The sequence below is a fragment of the Lontra canadensis genome, unplaced genomic scaffold (genome assembly GCF_010015895.1).
Source record: "Lontra canadensis isolate GAN:19392208 unplaced genomic scaffold, GSC_riverotter_1.0 scaffold30, whole genome shotgun sequence".
Classification (NCBI taxonomy): domain Eukaryota; kingdom Metazoa; phylum Chordata; class Mammalia; order Carnivora; family Mustelidae; genus Lontra; species Lontra canadensis.
This window is the reverse complement of record NW_022631024.1, coordinates 15,208,291-15,226,078: the sequence shown is the minus strand read 5'-3', so window position 1 is coordinate 15,226,078 and position 17,788 is coordinate 15,208,291. Positions and strand designations below refer to the sequence as shown.

Genomic DNA, 17,788 nt, shown 5'->3' with positions numbered 1-17,788 from the left:
ATATATATATATATATATATATATATATATATATATATATATATATACACACACACACATATATATATAATATAAAGTATATGTACATAGCATAAAAATATATATGAGCATAGGTTCCCACAAGGCCCACCTAGGTAAGATAAATATGTGAATTGGGCCAAGTGCAGACAATAAAGAAGAGAGACACTTGGTCAGACTGGAAAATGATGCCAAGTGAAGATGACAGACAACGGCAGGGTTTGTGAAAAACTAGGGTGCACATCCTTACCTAAACTAAATTCAAATTCCAAGCAATTTCTAGAAAATAACACCTGCCCGGTAGAACACATTTGAGGTAAAGTGGACTGCAGACCCCTCTGGTTTGCAATTCTAGGCTCTTATCCTATGTAAACATGGGGGTATTCTCATTTTTTGCCCCAAGGCGCGACAGCAAGCTCAAGTACGTCACCAGATGGCGGAGGACAGCAAAGCTGATTACTCATCCATCCTCCAGAAGTTCAACCACGAGCAGCACGAGTATTACCATACTCACATCCCCAACATCTTTCAGGTAAGTCATTCAGGCCTCTCAGATCAGCTTTGCCTTTAGAGACACGTAGCTTTGGAATCCTGATGGCTGGGCTTACCTTCTGAGAATTTACAGAATTCTAAATTTCCTCCAAATGAAGCCACTTTTGAATCATCCAGGGAGTACCTGGGTGGCTCTGTTGGTTAAACATTTGACTCTTGATCTCAAGTCTTGATCTCATGAGTCATGAGTTCAGGCTCTGTGTTGGGGTCTGCTCTGGACATGGAGCCTCCTTAAAAAAAAAAATATATATATATATATATATGTGTGTGTGTGTGTGTGTGTATATATATATATATATATATATATATATATATATATAGCATTGACTGGCAATCAGATGAAATATATATTATAATTTATATTATAATATATAATATTAATCTCAAGGTCAGTCAGTGACCTTTGCAGTTGACCTCCGTTCACACCTGTAGCCTTTCTTTGCCAGTCTTAGAAGTGCAATTCTGAGATTAGCGCCCTCTTTGCTAAAAGGAGCATTCGGGTTACAAAATGCCAACTTAATTTTAGGAGTCCTAGTAGATTTCATACAGTTACAGGATTTGAACAAATACAGCCCTTGTCTTTGGATTGTTTCTCTTTTGGGCTACTCTAGGTTGTCAGAAATGGCATGAGTAGAGTTGGATACGTGTTCTCCTACTTTGGGAATCTTTGACGACTTGTGTCCGGTTGTGGAAAAAGTAACTAGTATTTGCTTCTTAGTGTCTACACCCACTGCAAACAAGAGCCTCCAGCTCGTAGACGGAAGATACACTAGTTATCTCTCAGCCTGTGTTGGGTTGAGACCATTAACCAACACCAGGCTTTTGGTAAACTAATTACCCCGATCAAAGGTGGGGAGATGTTTGATGTGTCCCCAAGTGGCATCAGTGATAAAAGCACTTGAGCTTGGGGTTCTCACTGAAATTGGAGAGGAACCCTGGAAGGTACACATTTGGACAGTCTGACCGCTCTAACATATGTGGGCAGCCAGTGAAGAGGGAGCCAGTCATCAACTCCAACCCTACCGACTGGCCTATTTCCATCCCAGATGATTTGCTCGAGGTGACAGTACTGCTGCAAACAATTCCCATGAGTCACAGTGGACCAGACTAATTTCGTGCAAAATCTAATGTTGCAGAAAATACAGGAGATGGAGGAGAGGAGGATAGTAAGGATTGGGGAGTCGATGAAGACGTACGCGGAGGTCGATCGGCAGGTGATCCCAATCATTGGGAAGTGCTTGGATGAAATCGTGAAGGCAGCAGAGTCCATCGATCAGAAGAACGTAAGTATTACAGTTTGGATGTGATTCACAATGAAGGGTTTCTGGTTCCATTGTTTCTTCACTGCTGTCCACAGCGAATCGTCTCAAGATGGGTGGTTCCTTCCAGGGTTCGCGACTACTTTGCAGCAGTAGTAACAGCACTTTCGAGTGTTCTTTTGTGCCCTCAGGGTTCTGGATGTAGCTCCCGAATTTCTTTTCCAGAAAACACAGTTAAGTCTGAGCCATTGCAGAATGTTCAGTTGGCTGAGTTACCCCCATGCCGGGATCTGGTTCTGTAGGGCACTGTTGACATTTTGCTGGCTGGATAATTCTCTACTGTAGGGGCCTGTCCTGAGTGCTACAGGGTGGTTAGTAATATCCGTGTCCTCTACTGACCAGATGTCGTTAGCACCCTTCCCTGGTTGTAATGGTCAGAAGTGTCTCTGGATGTTACCATATGTCCCCTTCGGGGCACTGTCGTCTCCATCTGAAAACACAACTCAGGGCCAGTGTCATTCATTTGGATTACTTTCCTAGAAACCTATTTCCCTCAACAAAAATATCAGCTAGGACACCAGCATAGGCTTTTACAAAACATTTATTAATTTGCAAAACCAAATATCTAAGAAAAAGCAATGTCGTAAGTATTCTTTGTCGTAAGAGCGTCTTAAAATGAGTCTAGGCAAGGGATCAAAGCCATCTTTCCTGTGTGAACATACCTTAGCATATAGATTCTTCATTCCTCTAAGGATGTTTAGGTGTATTACCATATTTAAGGCCATCTGTGTAAAAAAATAACTATCGACCCAATGTGCAGAAACATTTCCAAACATATTAACTAATAAGTGTTTGTAGGAGGAATGGTTCTAGTAGCAGGTATTATTATTATTTTTTTTTAAATTTTAGGATTCCTTGATCTCTATTTTCTTAACATCTGTTCACCTGGAGCCTCCTTCTTTGGTGATTTCAGCTAACTTTTTTGGGGAAAATTTCTAGTGCTTATTAATTAATGGTGTTTCCCCCACAAAACTACATTATGCTAAGAAGGAGTTGCAGGTGATCAAACCATCCTTTCCTTATGCTGAACACATGTCTTGGTTGAGACACATGTGACTGGTCATGCCCCGAGGCAGTCCAGTTTTTCATTTTCTTGCCACTGTTACTTCATCGATTTTGGACATCTCTGCATCATCAGTTTCAGACAAAGTCATTTTTTTCTTTTTTCTAAAGATTTTTATTTATTTATTCGAGAGAGAAAAAGTATGAGCAGGGGGAGGGGTAGAGGGAGAGGTAGGCTCCCTTCTGAGCAGGGAACCCAACTTGGGGCTCTGTTCTGGATGGTGGGATCATGACCTGAGCTGAAGGCAGATGCTTCATTGACCCCCCAGACAGCCCCTCGGACAGTCTTTCAGTGGCTCCTAAATGCCTGGCTCATGGAGTGAGATCAAGAAATAGTCTTGGTGAGGCTTTCTCTCATAGCCCTATTTAAAATGTCAGCAGTCACCAATGAGTGTGGGAAGGGGTCTTTTAAAGGGAAATAATAACAGTGAGATGTACAAGGTCAGCCTTCACCTCTACTGAATCTTGACTTTTTTCCTTAACCTCGTTGACTTTTGGCATTGATGAAAATCTGAAACAAGCCTGATTTTAACTTCTTTTTTCTTTTTTTAAGATTTTATTTATTTATTTGACAGAGAGAGATCACAAGTAGGCAGAGAGGCAGGCAGAGAGAGAGAGAGAGGGAAGCAGGCTCCCTGCTGAGCAGAGAGCCTGATGTGGGACTCGATCCCAGGACCCTGAGATCATGACCTGAGCTGAAGGCAGCGGCTTAACCACTGAGCCACCCAGGCACCCTGATTTTAACTTCTTATATTAGAAGCTTAGAAATGTCTTCTTCCTTGAAACCTCATAATTTTACAAGATCATGTCTGAATGATGGTTTCCCTTAATCAGTTTTATCTGGGAAATTGTGAGCTCCCTAGATTTATAGGACATTTCTCCCATTATGGGAGACTTGTTTTCCTGTTCTATCACTGATCATTCTTTTTCACCTATGACCTTAATGGTGCTAAATCCAAGGGTCTTCTTCTAGGGTCTTCGTTCAAGTTCTTATTCAAGAACTTAAACTGTTAGCAGCACCGGCCCCCACTCGACCACTCTCCTACCTGCTGTTCCTTCACTTGAGTCCCAGGAAACCACACTGTGATGACTCTTCCCCTCACTGACTCAGTCTCCTTTGCTTGTTCTTCTTCTCCTCCTTCTTACATCTAACTCGGGAGCACCTCTGGGCATTGATCTTGGACCTGTGTACTCTCTGCATTTGCTCCTTGGAGTGACCCATAGACTCTCAGAGCATGAAGTCCCATCTCAACTCTGAATCACACGTGTGACATGCCCAGCCTGGACCTGTCCCTCCATGGCAGGTTCATACGTTCAGCTGCCAGGTGGCTTCTCCACTTGGATTCTACTTCGTTCCTCAAGCTCCGCGTGCCCAAGGGGGAGCTCCCGATCTGTCTTGCCAGACCTGCGCCTCCCATAGTCTTCACTGTCTCCGTCATGGCATTTCCATCCTTCTGGTTGCACGGATCGTGGAGTCAAGATCTTTTTCTGACACCTGCATTAATTTATCAGCCAATCCTCTTGGCTTTACCTCCAAAATACATTCAGAACCCACAGAGCTCACCTCCTCTGTTGTTACCCTCCTGATCCAAGATCTCCACCAGTTGGGTTGTGCGGGAGCAGCTTGGATTACTGCAGGAGATGTCTGATGTCTCCCTACCTTTGCCCACCCCATTCTTAACACAGAGACCAGAGGGCTTCCTTTACAATAAGTTAGATCACGTGTCTCCTCTGCTCAGAGCCCTCCGTGGGCTTACAGGAAAAGTCAGAACCACTGTGGGCTCAAAGCCCTGAATGATCTGGAACACGCTCCCTCCCCATTTATCTGTCTGATGTCACCTCTTCTGTATTCTCTCCCGTGCTGTCGCCACAGCAGCCTGCTGTTCCTCAGAAACTCCCAAGTATGCTCCTACTGTGTTCCCTCTGCCTGGAATATTCCTCCCCACAGACATCTGCATGGCTCACTCCCTCGGCCTCCTTCAGGTGTTTCCTTGAATGAATGTTTCATTTTGCTCTTTTTTGAGAATTCAAGGGTCAGATATTTCTTAATCCATGCAGATCATCTTTCCTGGCACGTTCCCTTTCTCTTTCCAGACAGCCTGCTCTGTTCTCATGGAGCGTCTCGAGTTTATTTTCTTGTGCAGGTTCAGCTCCTAGCTAAGTTAGCTGTGGTGGTGCTACTTTTGATCTTTGCTACTTTTAGTCTAGTTTTTCTTTGATCACACACTTGTTATCTCTGCATCTTCATGTTTAGTTGCTGGCGTGTCCTCCTTCAAAATTTTCATCTTGAGGAACGTTGATGGTATTTCATGACATGGCTCCCTGAACATTTACTGAACACCTACTTCCTTCCATGCATGGTGTGCTCACCACGACCCACCGAGGAGAACCTTGAACTCAGGGAGGTTACAGTCTTGCCCAGGGCCACATAGTGAATGTGTCCATCTGGTTCCAAAGCCATGTTCTTTCCCTTAAGCCCCTCCCCCCACCGCCTTGTGCTTTTTATTTCTAAAACAAGTACCGTTTCTGGCACATGTTCGAATCCTTTCACTCACTCACAAGTGCCAGGCACAGCTCTAAAGACAGGGACAGACCATAGCAAAATAAATGAGAACCTATTTTTTAGAGTGTGAAAATGGGATGAGCATTTGGGGGAAAGTGAGGTAGGAAAGAATGTTAGAAAGTGCCTGAGGGGACGGGGCTGGCTCTTACACCAAGAAGTTCATTTGAGCAAAGAGTTGAAAGAGGTGATTGAATAATTATTTGAGTGGGACAGGAGGACAGAAAGCTCCCAGCTCTGTCAGCCCCTTCTCCAACAAACTGGATGTCCCCTCTGCCCCTTCTTACAGTCTCAGAATCACGTGGTTACTAAAAGTTCAAACTGGTTTATTTTGTGTATGGTTAATTTCCATTTATATCAAATGACCATGTTTTCATTAGAGCACATCAGTGAGTCACTGGCACATCTGGGCTTGTAGATCTGAACCTGCTTGCATGTGTTTAACCGTAACGGGAACAGTGGTGTCTTACACAGGGCAGTTTGTTTTTCCTCTCACGTAAAAGATGTCTGCAGGCAGAGGGGTCAGCCCCGGCATGGACAGCTGTTGTGTAAGTTCTCCGGGACTCAGGCTCCTCCTAGTTCACAGCTTTGGATGGTGTGACCTTCAAACTCTGCATGGCTTCTGGAGCTCCGACTATCATATCCAAATTCCAGAAAGCAGAATATGGAGAAGGGCCCGTGCTATCCCCTTAAAGAGTCTTCCTAAAATTACATACCATCCTGTCTGCATCTCCGAGATCTCAGAGGTCAAAACTTAGGAGGCCACCTCCTGCTGCCCAGAAGGCTGGGGAATGAAGCCTTTAGGTAGGTGGCAGGGTGCGCAACTTAAAATCAGCGTTCCTATTCCTGAGAAGGAAAGACAGTTGGCTATTGGAAGACAGTCGGCGGTCTGTGGCCCATCTCCAGAGTAAGGGGTAGCTAAAATATCTATATGCCCTACCGACTGTGGGCTTATATGAAGAATTGAGATCTTTCCATATGGTCTTCTGTAGTGTCCTCTTTTTAAAGTCAGATGATCATTGATTTCAGTTGTTACTACAAATCACATGTGCTTTTGTAATGCTTTATGTATGTATCTATCTGCCTGTCTGTCTGTGACATTCTGGTTATGATATCCTTACATGTTTATCTATACCACAGACTCACCCTGAGAAGGTGTAGCACCCAAAGTTCCTAGCAGAGTGCTTGGACTCAGGGGCTGTGGAGTAGGCATTCGGTTCGTTGATTTTTTTCAGCAAACATTTATTGCACACGGTTCTCGCCGGCACCATCTCGGTCTAGAGGAAAAACAGACGAGAGCTTGCATGTGGATGGGGGAGGGTCTAAGAACAAATGCATCCCTAAGGAAAAATCCTAGAATAAATATAATTTAGTATATTATATTATTATATATATTTATTTTTATATATTATATCATTATATATATTTATTAAAATTAATATCCCTGAACCACGACGAACCAAAGAAGTGATAGAGATTATCTGCTCTTTGATTTGATTTTGTGTATGCTAAACTACCTTAAAAACTCCTGGTGAGAACCATACTTTTGTATTAACTGTATTTTTCAAGGGAAGTGCCTAACAGTGGCCCTTTTTTCTCTGCTTTTAGCAAAGTCCTTCTTACTTAATATTTGTTTCTCCAGCTGCAGAAAAATGGCTGTTGAGAGTATCTTCCCATCCAGCTAGACTTGTAGCTTTACAAATAGTGCTTATTCTTTCTAATGATAAAACTATTGGGACGCCTGGGTGGCTCAGTCAGTTAAGCATCTGCCTTTGGCTCTGGTCATGATCCCAGGGTCCTGGGATCGAGTCTCGCATCCGGCTCTCTGCTCAGCGGGGAGCCTGCTTCTCTCTCTGTCTCTGCCTGCCACCCTGCCTGCTTGTGCTCTCTCTCTCTCTCTCTGACAAATAAATAAATAAAATCTTAAAAAAACTATCATTAGAAAAACTCTGTTACCAATCAATGTAGATATAATTCTGTAGATAACTGTAGAGATAAAGTTCTTTACGATAGCCTCTGTATGGGGCCATCATAATTCGTTGTGTAAAAAGTATTCACACGTGTTTGAACGCATTTGTGTTTGATGGCTATAATTTCAGGATTCCCAACTGGTAATAGAAGCTTATAAGTCCGGGTTTGAGCCTCCCGGGGACATCGAATTTGAGGATTACACCCAGCCGATGAAACGCACTGTGTCGGATAACAGCCTCTCAAATTCCCGAGGAGAAGGCAAACCAGAGCTCAAGTTTGGTGGCAAATCCAAAGGAAAGCTATGGCCCTTCATCAAAAAAAATAAGGTACTGATGGTTGGACCCAGCGTGAAACGAATTTTATAAAGTGTGGTGATTGTGACTTTCTCGGTTAGTCTTTAAAAAACAAAACCAAACAAAACTAAAGTACGTAAGCTTGTAGTTCACAGAATGCAAAAAAAGAGCTAGTGTGCTGTTTTATTTAAAAACCATGATTTCTCTTTGGTGGTGGTCCCTTTGCCATGGCCATTTGTCTTATTTCGGATGCATTGCCACCTGACTCGTGCCATCCACACTAACACTGACCTCTACTGACCTCTTGGCCATCTCCCATCATGTCTTTCACTGCTAAGTCCACTAGCCGCCTGGTCCCCTCGGCTGGGAGAGGGGTTGCTGTGCAGGATTTCTCTAACAGCTGATCAGCAGCTCTGATTCGAAATCGTGTCCATGGGTTAATAGCTTGGGTTTTGACTTCACGTTAACATGTGCCTCCATGAACATTTTGCGTTTTCGTTTGGTAGCGTGGTCGTAGGCGCGTGACAGCGCTGACCTGGGCGTCCCGTGTGGTCCAGGCACCATTACTATGCTCTCCCGAGAATAACTGCATATTTAATTTTCCAAAGACTGTCTTGCTGTTTTGACAACCTTGGCATCTAAGGTCCTTTATGCTCTCTCATCCAGCTCTGGTGGTTTTAGGTGGTTTAGAAATCTTGACCCTTTTCTGGCCTTAACTGGTTTAGTGTAACTAACGTAACTAACGTAACTAACGTACGTTTAGCGTAACTCACGTAGTTTTGCATGGAGAGTCTGCATGAGCTTCTGGTCGCAGATTTCTTGCTCTTCTTCTGTCGCTTTACTGACTAAAACCTCCACTTTTCGTCATGTTCTACATGTTTTCTTTTGGACCATGGCCTAAATATGTAATCGTTTGTGTTTTACTTGCTTTGGATTTCAAATATGATTTGATGCTTATTTTGTTTTGTGTCTTATCTTCTTGTTTCTGATTTTACTCTGTCACTGCTCCATCTTACATGTAGCTTATGTCCCTTTTAACATCCCCCCATCAGCCTCCCCCTCCCCCCCCTGCCTCTGCCTCACCCTCTGCTGTTCCCAACGGCCCCCAGTCTCCCAAGCAGCAAAAGGAACCCCTCTCCCATCGCTTCAACGAGTTCATGACCTCCAAACCCAAAATCCACTGCTTCAGGAGCCTAAAGCGTGGGGTAAGTTCTGCTCTGGAATCCTGTCTCTTGTGCGCTCTGGGCGCATGTGTCGTTCTGCATGACTTACTTTGTTTGTGAATGAATCCATTGTGTTTTCCCTTAACACGGAACAGTAAGGACCTGGGCTTCACCGTAGCTAGAAAGAAGAACCCCAGCAGGGGAGGAGAGAAGAAAGAAGGAAGCAGAGTGGATAGAAAGAAGAAGAGAAAGCGAGCCGGCCGGCCCAGAGTCCTTTGGGTCTCGAGCACATTTCAGAAAGGCTTTTCTCCACTTCCCTTTTAAAACATCTAAGTCATTAATGTTCTACCTTGATTTTACCCAAAAAAGAAGCTTAGATTCGGTTTCCAAAGCCAGCGACATCCGAGATGAGGAATTGGAAGTCACTGTAGACGCAGAAAACATTTGCTTGATGGTTGCTGAGAACAGCATGAGGGTCACAGAGCTGCTTCTGTCTGAGCTAAGCCTCAAGGTTCGAGGGGGAAATGTCACGAGGTTACGGTGGTTTCTTGAGCTGTGTTGGGGAACTTAGAAGATGGTGAGAAAATGTCTGTTGGCTGGAAGAGGCTTACGGCCAGATTTATCGTTAGAGGTGGAGATAATAAGCAGCTAACATTTACTGAGCGCTGATGGGGGACCAGACTCTCTTCCGTGGTTGTCTTCGACTGCCCTGTGAGCCTGGGCACTATGACATCCTTATTTTACTGGTAAGAAAACTGGGGCCCCAAAAGATGAGGTTAGGAAGAAGTAAAGTCAGAGAGCCTGCTCGTCGTCCGAGGTTCTGTGACATCCACACTCGGGGAGCATCTGCTAGGACAGGGTTGACTTGTTAGTGGACGTCCTCTCAACTCCAGCTTGCCATTTCGGTTAGGAACACCTGTGCCAGACGCATGGGATTTTGTGCAGCTGATCCAGGGACCCAAAGGAGTTGCCCGTTTGGTTGCGAGGACAAAAGTGGAATAAAGTCATTTGGAGCCTCCCAAATAAATCGAACTGATCCGTGTAGTCAAAGCCATCCCCAGATCGAGGCATGGCGGTCAGGAGTAAACGGACACGTGGGCCCAGTAAGGTCTTTTATCCCGATCTGTGGGGACTGCAAGGCAGTGGCTGTGGGACGTGTTCCTGTAGAAACATAATTTTTACTCTTCCCTTCCTTTGGGTAAAAAAGAATGTCAATGTATAATAGCTGGGACTAAAACGAGGGGTGGTACATATACTAAAATTGGAATGATACAGAGGAGATTAGCACAGATGACACGCAAATTCTCGAAGCATCCCGTATTTTAAAAATAAGTAAATAAGTAGAATGAGGGACAACCCCCCCATTCTGTATATGCAGGGTTCCTTTAATAAGGGGATCGCAACATTTTCTGTAAAGGATACAGATAGTCGGCGAAATTATCTTGTCTTAAGGTTCCCCAGCATATCAGGTTAAGAATTAATGGTGTAATTTCCTCAAGATTTCAAGAGAGCCGTTGTTAGAAGGCAGAGCGTAGCTTCGGAAGTGGGTGATGGACCGCGTTGAGCTCTATAATTAGATCCCAGTTCCTGGCTCCATCAGGCTGGCTTTGAAAACTCCCGTCCATCCCACTTACTCCTGGAAGAATTTCCAGCATCTGGCCAGGGTGTTTTTGCAACACTATAAAGTTTTATGTTAACTGTAAGTCAGTTAACCCATCTCTCGGCCACTTGCAAGACCTTGACCAAAGCACTCGTTTATTCTGTTTCTAACAAGTACCTCTGCATGGTCTTTTGGAATCTCACGATGGAGTATGTGGAATATTTGTGACTGTTCACCGTTTGTTTCTGTGTCTGTGTCATTCCCTCAACACCACCACAGTCTGCTGTTTACAAATGGTTTTCCGAATCTGTATTTCATGATGTTCTCTAAATGTTTGGGAAAAGACCAAAGAATGTCAGTAATCAATAAGTGTATGGGAAAGATGGCTAGGAAAAATATACCCCTTTAAAAAAGGGGGGGAATAAGAAATGAGTTATTATGATGATTTAGAGGAAAATCCCTCTTTTAAAATTTATAAATGAGCAAAATGAATTTTATTGCTTACTCTTTAAATCTGTGCTCAGCAAAACCTCGGTTAAAAAAAATTTTTTTTAATCTATGCTTTGCTTTCCTGAGAGTTAACACACATACACATTCTAGAAGAATTAGTGAATAAATAGAAACATATTTCTGCTTCCTTCATTTTGGGTCAGCCTGCTCTCAGTGAGGGTCAGGTTGGAGGTCCCTTCCTTCAGGAAGTTGAAGTGAACAAAAAAGAAAAAAAAAAAAAGGAAATGCATCACAGAAGTAAAATTAGGAAGTTCAAAAATGAAAAATAAATCTGAAGTTTGGGGAAATAAATTTGATTTTAAAACAATCTCAACACAGAAGGTACATGGATTATGGGGCCCGTGATGAAAATGATACTGTCCTTCTGTTTCCTTCATGCCTCATTTAGAACTTTAAGACTGTTGTGCCAAAGATAGGAAAAGTGTCCTAGAATAACAGATCTGCGATTTTAACACATCTATTAATTTATTGTGTTTTGCAGCTTTCAGATCCAGATTTCAGTCCTTTGTTCCTATTATCCGAATGTGTGACCCCTATGCAGACGATTCTTAGCATAGCTGATTTTGTGTCTAAATAATGAACGAGGATAAAATGTTTTTTTGTTGTTGTTGTGAATCATTGGCATCTGTAAGAAAATCTTGTTTCACTGAACATTTCTAAAGTATGCCACCGAGCTTTCGTAACCATTTCTTCATCTTTACCTAAGACAAGGAAAAATGAAACTAGACAGGATGGTCTCTGCTTGCAATTTACAAATGTAATTTTGTTGTCTTAAATTAAGATTTCTCTTTCTGGTCTCGACAAGGGCCTTCTAAATCTAAAATATGGGCCCATTTCCCCCCATGTGTTAGAGTTCATGGCATGGAAAAAATCCCATCGCAGTTGATCAAAAGGTTTGGAAAATCCTTACTGATTGTTTGTCAGATGTTACAATTTTATGGTCACTTTAATTTTATTCATTTTATCTTGTTCTCTTGCTGATTATTGGCAGACTCAGTCTTTCTGTTTTCACAAAGAACTCATGAAGAGGACGATAGGGAAACCCACGTATGCTTTTGAAGCTAGGGACTATGTTGTAAGTTGACCTGTGACGGCCAGGCATTGAGTCATGGCTCAGGTACTAACCCCTCGGACAGCACCAAGACTGGGGACCCGGCAACGAAATTCTCCCCTGGGTGACCTGGACACGGGAAGGGCCAAGTTATTACTATAAAGTCAGCCCCAAGTTACTTCATCTGGAAAGCTCGGGTGGGAAAAAGGAACCAACTTCCCAAGAACAACCAGGCTTCCCCAAAACGGCAGTGGATGGAGCTTGGCTCTGCCCGCTCCTCGCTGATCGTGACTGCCGTCTGAGAAGATGTCCACGGGTGCAATTCTAGGGCAGAATCTCACCCATAACCACAGCCGCAGAGCGTGGTCCCAGGAGGACACTCTTACAGACGGCGGTCGTGTAGATCGTGCGAGGACCCCCCCCCCAGCCCCGTGTGAAAGAGATGGATCCGTAAGAGGGTCATGCCATGAAGCTTGGGGAACCAAAACAATCATCGGGGCGTGGGCGAGGTCACAGAGTAGTCCTGTGACTTTCCACGGACCATAATTCAACCGTTACTTCTGTACTTATTTTCACTGTCCCCTTTCTTCGTACTTGAGGTTTGTACCTGTGGCCGTGCAGTAACACATGGACCCGCTGGCTCTGTGTCCCCTCATGTGTTATTGACATGTGTGGCTCCCAAGGCTTCATACTTGTTGCCTGAAACTGACCGCTTTCTAGTTCCTCGGATGTCTCGCGGTGCACCTAATGCAGTCTTTACAAGTATTTTCTCAAAGGCTTTGGTTTCCCATGTTAAGTGATCTAACTGGCTGGCTTACAGCTTAAGACCGAAAACCGGTATTACAAGGATACCACACCCCGTGATGGTGCTTCTTGTAGAGGGCCCATCACTGTCCACTTCAGAAGACTGCGTTTGTCTTGAAAATCCGGGATTTCCTATGGGTACTCAGATTTATTTTCGATCCTAACGACTCGTTTTTATTATGAAGTGGTAATCATTCCTGTGCTGTTCGTTTCGATGCTAGAATTCTTCTTTTGGAATGCTTAAGAAAGAACATATAATTGATATGCTCGTGTAAGTAACGGAAGTAGCCGAAGAGAGAACAGGTAGTGTACAGAGTTCAAACATCAGGTGTTTGAATTTGCCACATTTAGACGATCCTGTGTGAGAAAACATTTGTAGGGGGTAGCGTGCTTTGCCGGGAAGATATTTGCCAAGTTTTCCGCTGTGCACCCTGAGTGTTGTCTGTAAAGAACTCAAGATGTGATCAGCTGATCTGTGCTAAAGCTCACAGGAGGGGCCACAGGGAGAGTCAGGAGGGTGCCTGTACCTGCTGCCTTGTTCTCCCACAAGTTTTGTCTCACTGCCTCTTAAAGTCTGTTCCCCCATAGGGGCGATTTCTTTCAAAGCTTAATGCCTATTTGAAAAGAAGTGTCCATTTTTAGTTCATCTTAATAAGATTTTTTAAACCTGGTTAAGGAATTTTTTAACGCCCTGCACTCCCAATTTAAAATCAAAGGGCTCGTTCTTTGGTCCTTGGTCTCCAACATATTTTTGATCCTACCGCAGCTGCCTGAGCTTTTAGGATTGACGACAGCTAAGTTAAAACGCACCATGCTCTCAAAACACTGCTTCCTGGCCATAGAGTATGTCTCACCTGTTAACGAAGAGCCAAATGTTTTTCTTTCTTTCTTTCTTTCTTTCTTTCTTTTTTTAATAATTTGGAGATGCCTTTTAATCTGTTTTGTGTCCAGTAGTCACTCTACCTTTGCTAATCTCCAGGCCCAGCAAAATTGCACCTGCTGCCTCCTGATAATGGTCAAGAAATGCAGAGCAAGGAGTGCCCCTCGGTAGTTGAGATAACTGGCGATTTCCTAACAGTAACTCTCAGGGCAGCTACTCCAGTTAGCGCTCCAGGTGCTTTGTAACCCCCGTGGGTAGGACTCAGAGTGCATGTGAGCCTCTGAACACACCTTCCACGGGTGCGGGGGGGGTGGTGAGCGATGCAAGGGCATCGTCCTGCCTCTGGCCTGGTGCAGAGAGGCTTTCTGGATCCTGCAGATGGTTTCCTAGAGCAACTTCCAGCCCCCGGTTATGCGTTCACCCACTCAAGAGTCTACCTTCATGCCTTTGAGAAATGACAGTCTTCACGTTTATTAGAGTTCCTTAAGATAAATAAATACATTACTTGTACGTTGCGGAAGTCACTGCTCTTCAGCTCCCCCCTGTGAGTAAAACTTCCCATGTGAAATGTGGTGAACAAAAGCCTATGTGATTATTTTTGTCTTTTATTATCAGCATGTGTCACCAACTGCAAACTTATTTTAGCTTATAACCAGGCCGATGTGACCCACACAGAACTGTGAACAGAAACTCTCCTTTTCTTTCTTTATTTTTTTGCTCTGGCAACATGGCAGCGAAAGGAAGGTTTTGGCAGGGGCCAGACCCTCTTGTGAACGTTTGCACAGATCCACTGCAAGTCATTTTCACAAGCGACAGGTGAATTTATGTGTTATGTTAATACGGTGCAACTGACCGAATTCCTCTTCTTCTGATGTGTTGTCTCTCTCTCTCTCTTTTTTTCCCCTGTTACCTCTTCAATTTTTACATGAAGCTTTCTCTCAAGCTGGTAAGCACAATTCTTCTATGCATGTCCCAAATCTAATCAGGTTTTTTGGGTGTATGTTTCCCTTGCGTATGCTTTCGTTGGTGTTTCTTCATTAGACTTGTGCAATCCAAAGGTCCAAAATCCACTAGGGGCGATCTTAATCTTTTCAAGTTGCTAAGAAAATTAACGCTTAACTCATGATTTGGTTTCCTTTCTTACTGGGGCCTTAAGAGGATGGCAGATATTAATAAACTTTATTTAAATGTGATCAGAAATATACATATTTGATATTGGGGAGTTTATTTATGGATCATTTGGAGTAAAAGTAAATTTAACAGCTAAAGATATTCTCCCTGGGAGCCACAGAAGCAGGTGAAAAACGCAGTGAGCCTGAAGGAGATGGGCAGGAATGGTGCCAGTCTCAAACTCAGGTCCAAGGCAGCCTGGGAGAATTGCAACCCATGCGATCTTTAAGTCGCTACATAAATATGTGGGTGCCTTATGCATAGCCGATTTAAGAAATCACAAGATGACTTTATGGACAGTGAAAAGAGCCTCCTAAGCCTTTCTAAAATAATTTACTTAGTGTCCTGTGTTGTTCCTACCTAATCGCATAGCCCTAGTAAACAGACTAATCATTAAATTTATTAAAAGAAACTTTTTAACTCTGTAACTCCTAACTATACTTTAGAAATCTGTAAGTTACATAGTATTCTAAACACCACAGCTGAAAATGTCTTAAAATTATGGACAATGATACACTGTAACAATTCACCCAGGAATAAGGTCAGCTACTTTATGCATTGCTGTTGATGATGCAGGATAAGAGTTTCTGGTGGTCCTTATCTACACATTTGTATGTGTGTACATGGATACATATACATTTGGATTTCCAGAATTTTTTCAGCCTGACTCAGTATTTGGCAACTAACCCAACCCCAGAGAAAACGAGTATCTCATTAAATGGAACATTTCTTAGACTATGAAATAAAATCCCCAGACGAGTCCTTAATTAAGGTTTCTACGAGAAGGAAAACACTCTAAATGTTTCAATGAACTGAGTTGGGCAACAGCATGGATTTGGGAGGAACTGGGTCAATTAAGTAGGAGTCTCTCAGGTACTGGGGTTTCTTCCTTGCCCTGTCTGTATTTCTTCTTTTGCTGAGGCACTAGAAGCAAAAGATAACAGTATTAATAAAATTAGGCAGTCTTTCTGCCTGAGATAGAAATCATTTGACCAAGCTGGTATGGAACTGTTGCTTTATACCATTACTTGGAAGCCAGTAAAGAAGGGAAGTGTTGCCCAAAGATGCCTGGAGTAGAAAAGGTGTGAACTCCAAAGAAGCCGCTTACGCTTCTTGTGCTTGTAGCTTGTGCTCCTGCGGGGAGAGGCTCAGAGCAAGTCTTTGATTCCAGAAGTATGTAAAACAAGGGCCTCCCAGAGCCGCAGCCACTTAAAATATCCCTACACACACTGACCCCGTCTTGCAAAACCAGTGCCACCCGTGGGGCCAGTCTGTTTCCAAACTGGACCACAACAAAGATTTCAGAAAGTCTACTCTGACTCAAAGCTGGAAATAAAATTCCTTTGTTGCAAAACGAATCCTGGGTCAGAGTATTGCTTAAAGTCACCCAAGTCTTAATGGCCTTTCAAGGTACTTCCAGACACCTAACACTCCTTCGGATCTAGAAGCCGTGAGCTCAGCCTCCAAGGGCAATGTAAAGTTTGTCTGAGGCACGGTTCATGAGATTAGTTTCTAAATAACAATACAGAAACATAGAGTACCTATCGAAAGGGACCTAATTTGTTCCTTTATTTATTTATTTAGTTCTCATAAGTAATTGAAGTTAATTCACCTGCTCACAGTCTACCCCTGAATCCCATACACTGGCCATCCATCACGCAAGCCTATTCAAATGTTTGTTAATTAAAATCCAATAAAAATGTAGAATTCAGTTCCACGGTCGCCCTGGCTGCATTTCAAAGGCTCAGTAGCCGTGTGTGGCCGCCGTATTCACGAGCGCAGAGATGAGAACTTTTCCATTCTTTGTAGGAAAAATTCTTTGGGACTCTTAGCCTGCAGTTCGGCTTCGTAACTATTAATGAATTAACATTGGCGCCCTCCCTGCCTTTCCTGGCTTCCGAAGCAGCGTGCCTTTCGTTTTATGGCATTCCAGCCCCGAAGAAACAAAACAAAACAATCACCTCAATTTTAGAAAACATGCTGATGTGATCTAAGTAACCTCAGCAGGAAGACAAGGTGTTGTGCTTTCGGGCTCGGTGCTGGAGCGGAGCAAAGTGAAAAGCACACGATTCAGGTTGCACGTGTTCCAACCCGAGAATCGCCCGGGGACGGAAACAAGCAGCCTGATTGATTTCTGTGCTGAAATTGAGTTTGGGTCATTTTCGCTCTAGGCAACTGAACTTGCTTGGCTTGCCATGACGGACTAGCCACTTGTGTTCTGGTTTCACTCCTCTCTCTCTCTCTCTCTCTCTCTCTCTCTCTAACACACGCGGGCACGCGCACACACATGAGTCTAAACATCAGCTGGAAGGTGTGTGCGTGGCCTTGCGGTAAGCGCGGTTGCATCACACCTCCCGGCACAGCAGCCCTGGTGCTCGGTCCCAAGCAGCCAGGGAGCCGGGGTCACCAGCACCATGTCAGCTGCTTGGCCAATTCAGCTCGATTTTGGAATTACCTTCCCCAGGTCCTCTCCTTTCCACCCCCGTGCCCCAGCCAGCCTGTTTCATTGGCTCTAAAGTAAAATCTCTTTTTAAATTCCTTGGCTTATCCCTGGCGATTGAATCCATTTCTCTTTGTTTATGAAAATCACTTCGTGGAATCAAAGGCACTTGATCCCCCAGCAGCTTTAGCCGAAGCTCCTGACTCGTAAGCACCTGGAAGAGTCTGGAAGAGTCTGGAAGCTCGCTGTTGGGGTTTTCTACTGAGACCGTACGCACCGAGGAAAGATCCTAATTGTTTCTGAAAGGGGTTCCAGATATCAAAATAGGCTCTTTCTGCTGGATTGGAAACAGCTGGCATGGCTTTCGGATGCTGGGGAGTTGGTGTGGAGGTCTG

The 17,788-nt window shown here is 43.8% G+C and overlaps 1 protein-coding gene and 1 pseudogene across 13 annotated transcripts in view; both read left to right on the top strand.

Moving 5' to 3' along the window:
* The window catches only part of FNBP1 (formin binding protein 1), a 140,805-nt gene that overhangs the window by 108,232 nt on the left and 14,785 nt on the right, over positions 1–17,788 (top strand). For 3 of the 13 annotated variants that reach the window (XM_032866075.1, XM_032866086.1, XM_032866074.1), the window contains exons 7-12: positions 422–550; positions 1,707–1,853; positions 7,611–7,808; positions 8,798–8,980; positions 12,040–12,123; positions 14,715–14,729. In XM_032866075.1, the coding sequence (XP_032721966.1) occupies positions 422–550; positions 1,707–1,853; positions 7,611–7,808; positions 8,798–8,980; positions 12,040–12,123; positions 14,715–14,729 (756 nt within the window). The remainder of the gene's footprint in view (positions 1–421; positions 551–1,706; positions 1,854–7,610; positions 7,809–8,797; positions 8,981–12,039; positions 12,124–14,714; positions 14,730–17,788) is intronic. The other 10 variants (XM_032866083.1, XM_032866082.1, XM_032866079.1 and 7 more) reach the window with 7 other exon arrangements.
* LOC116872894 lies at positions 10,167–10,263 on the top strand (annotated as a pseudogene).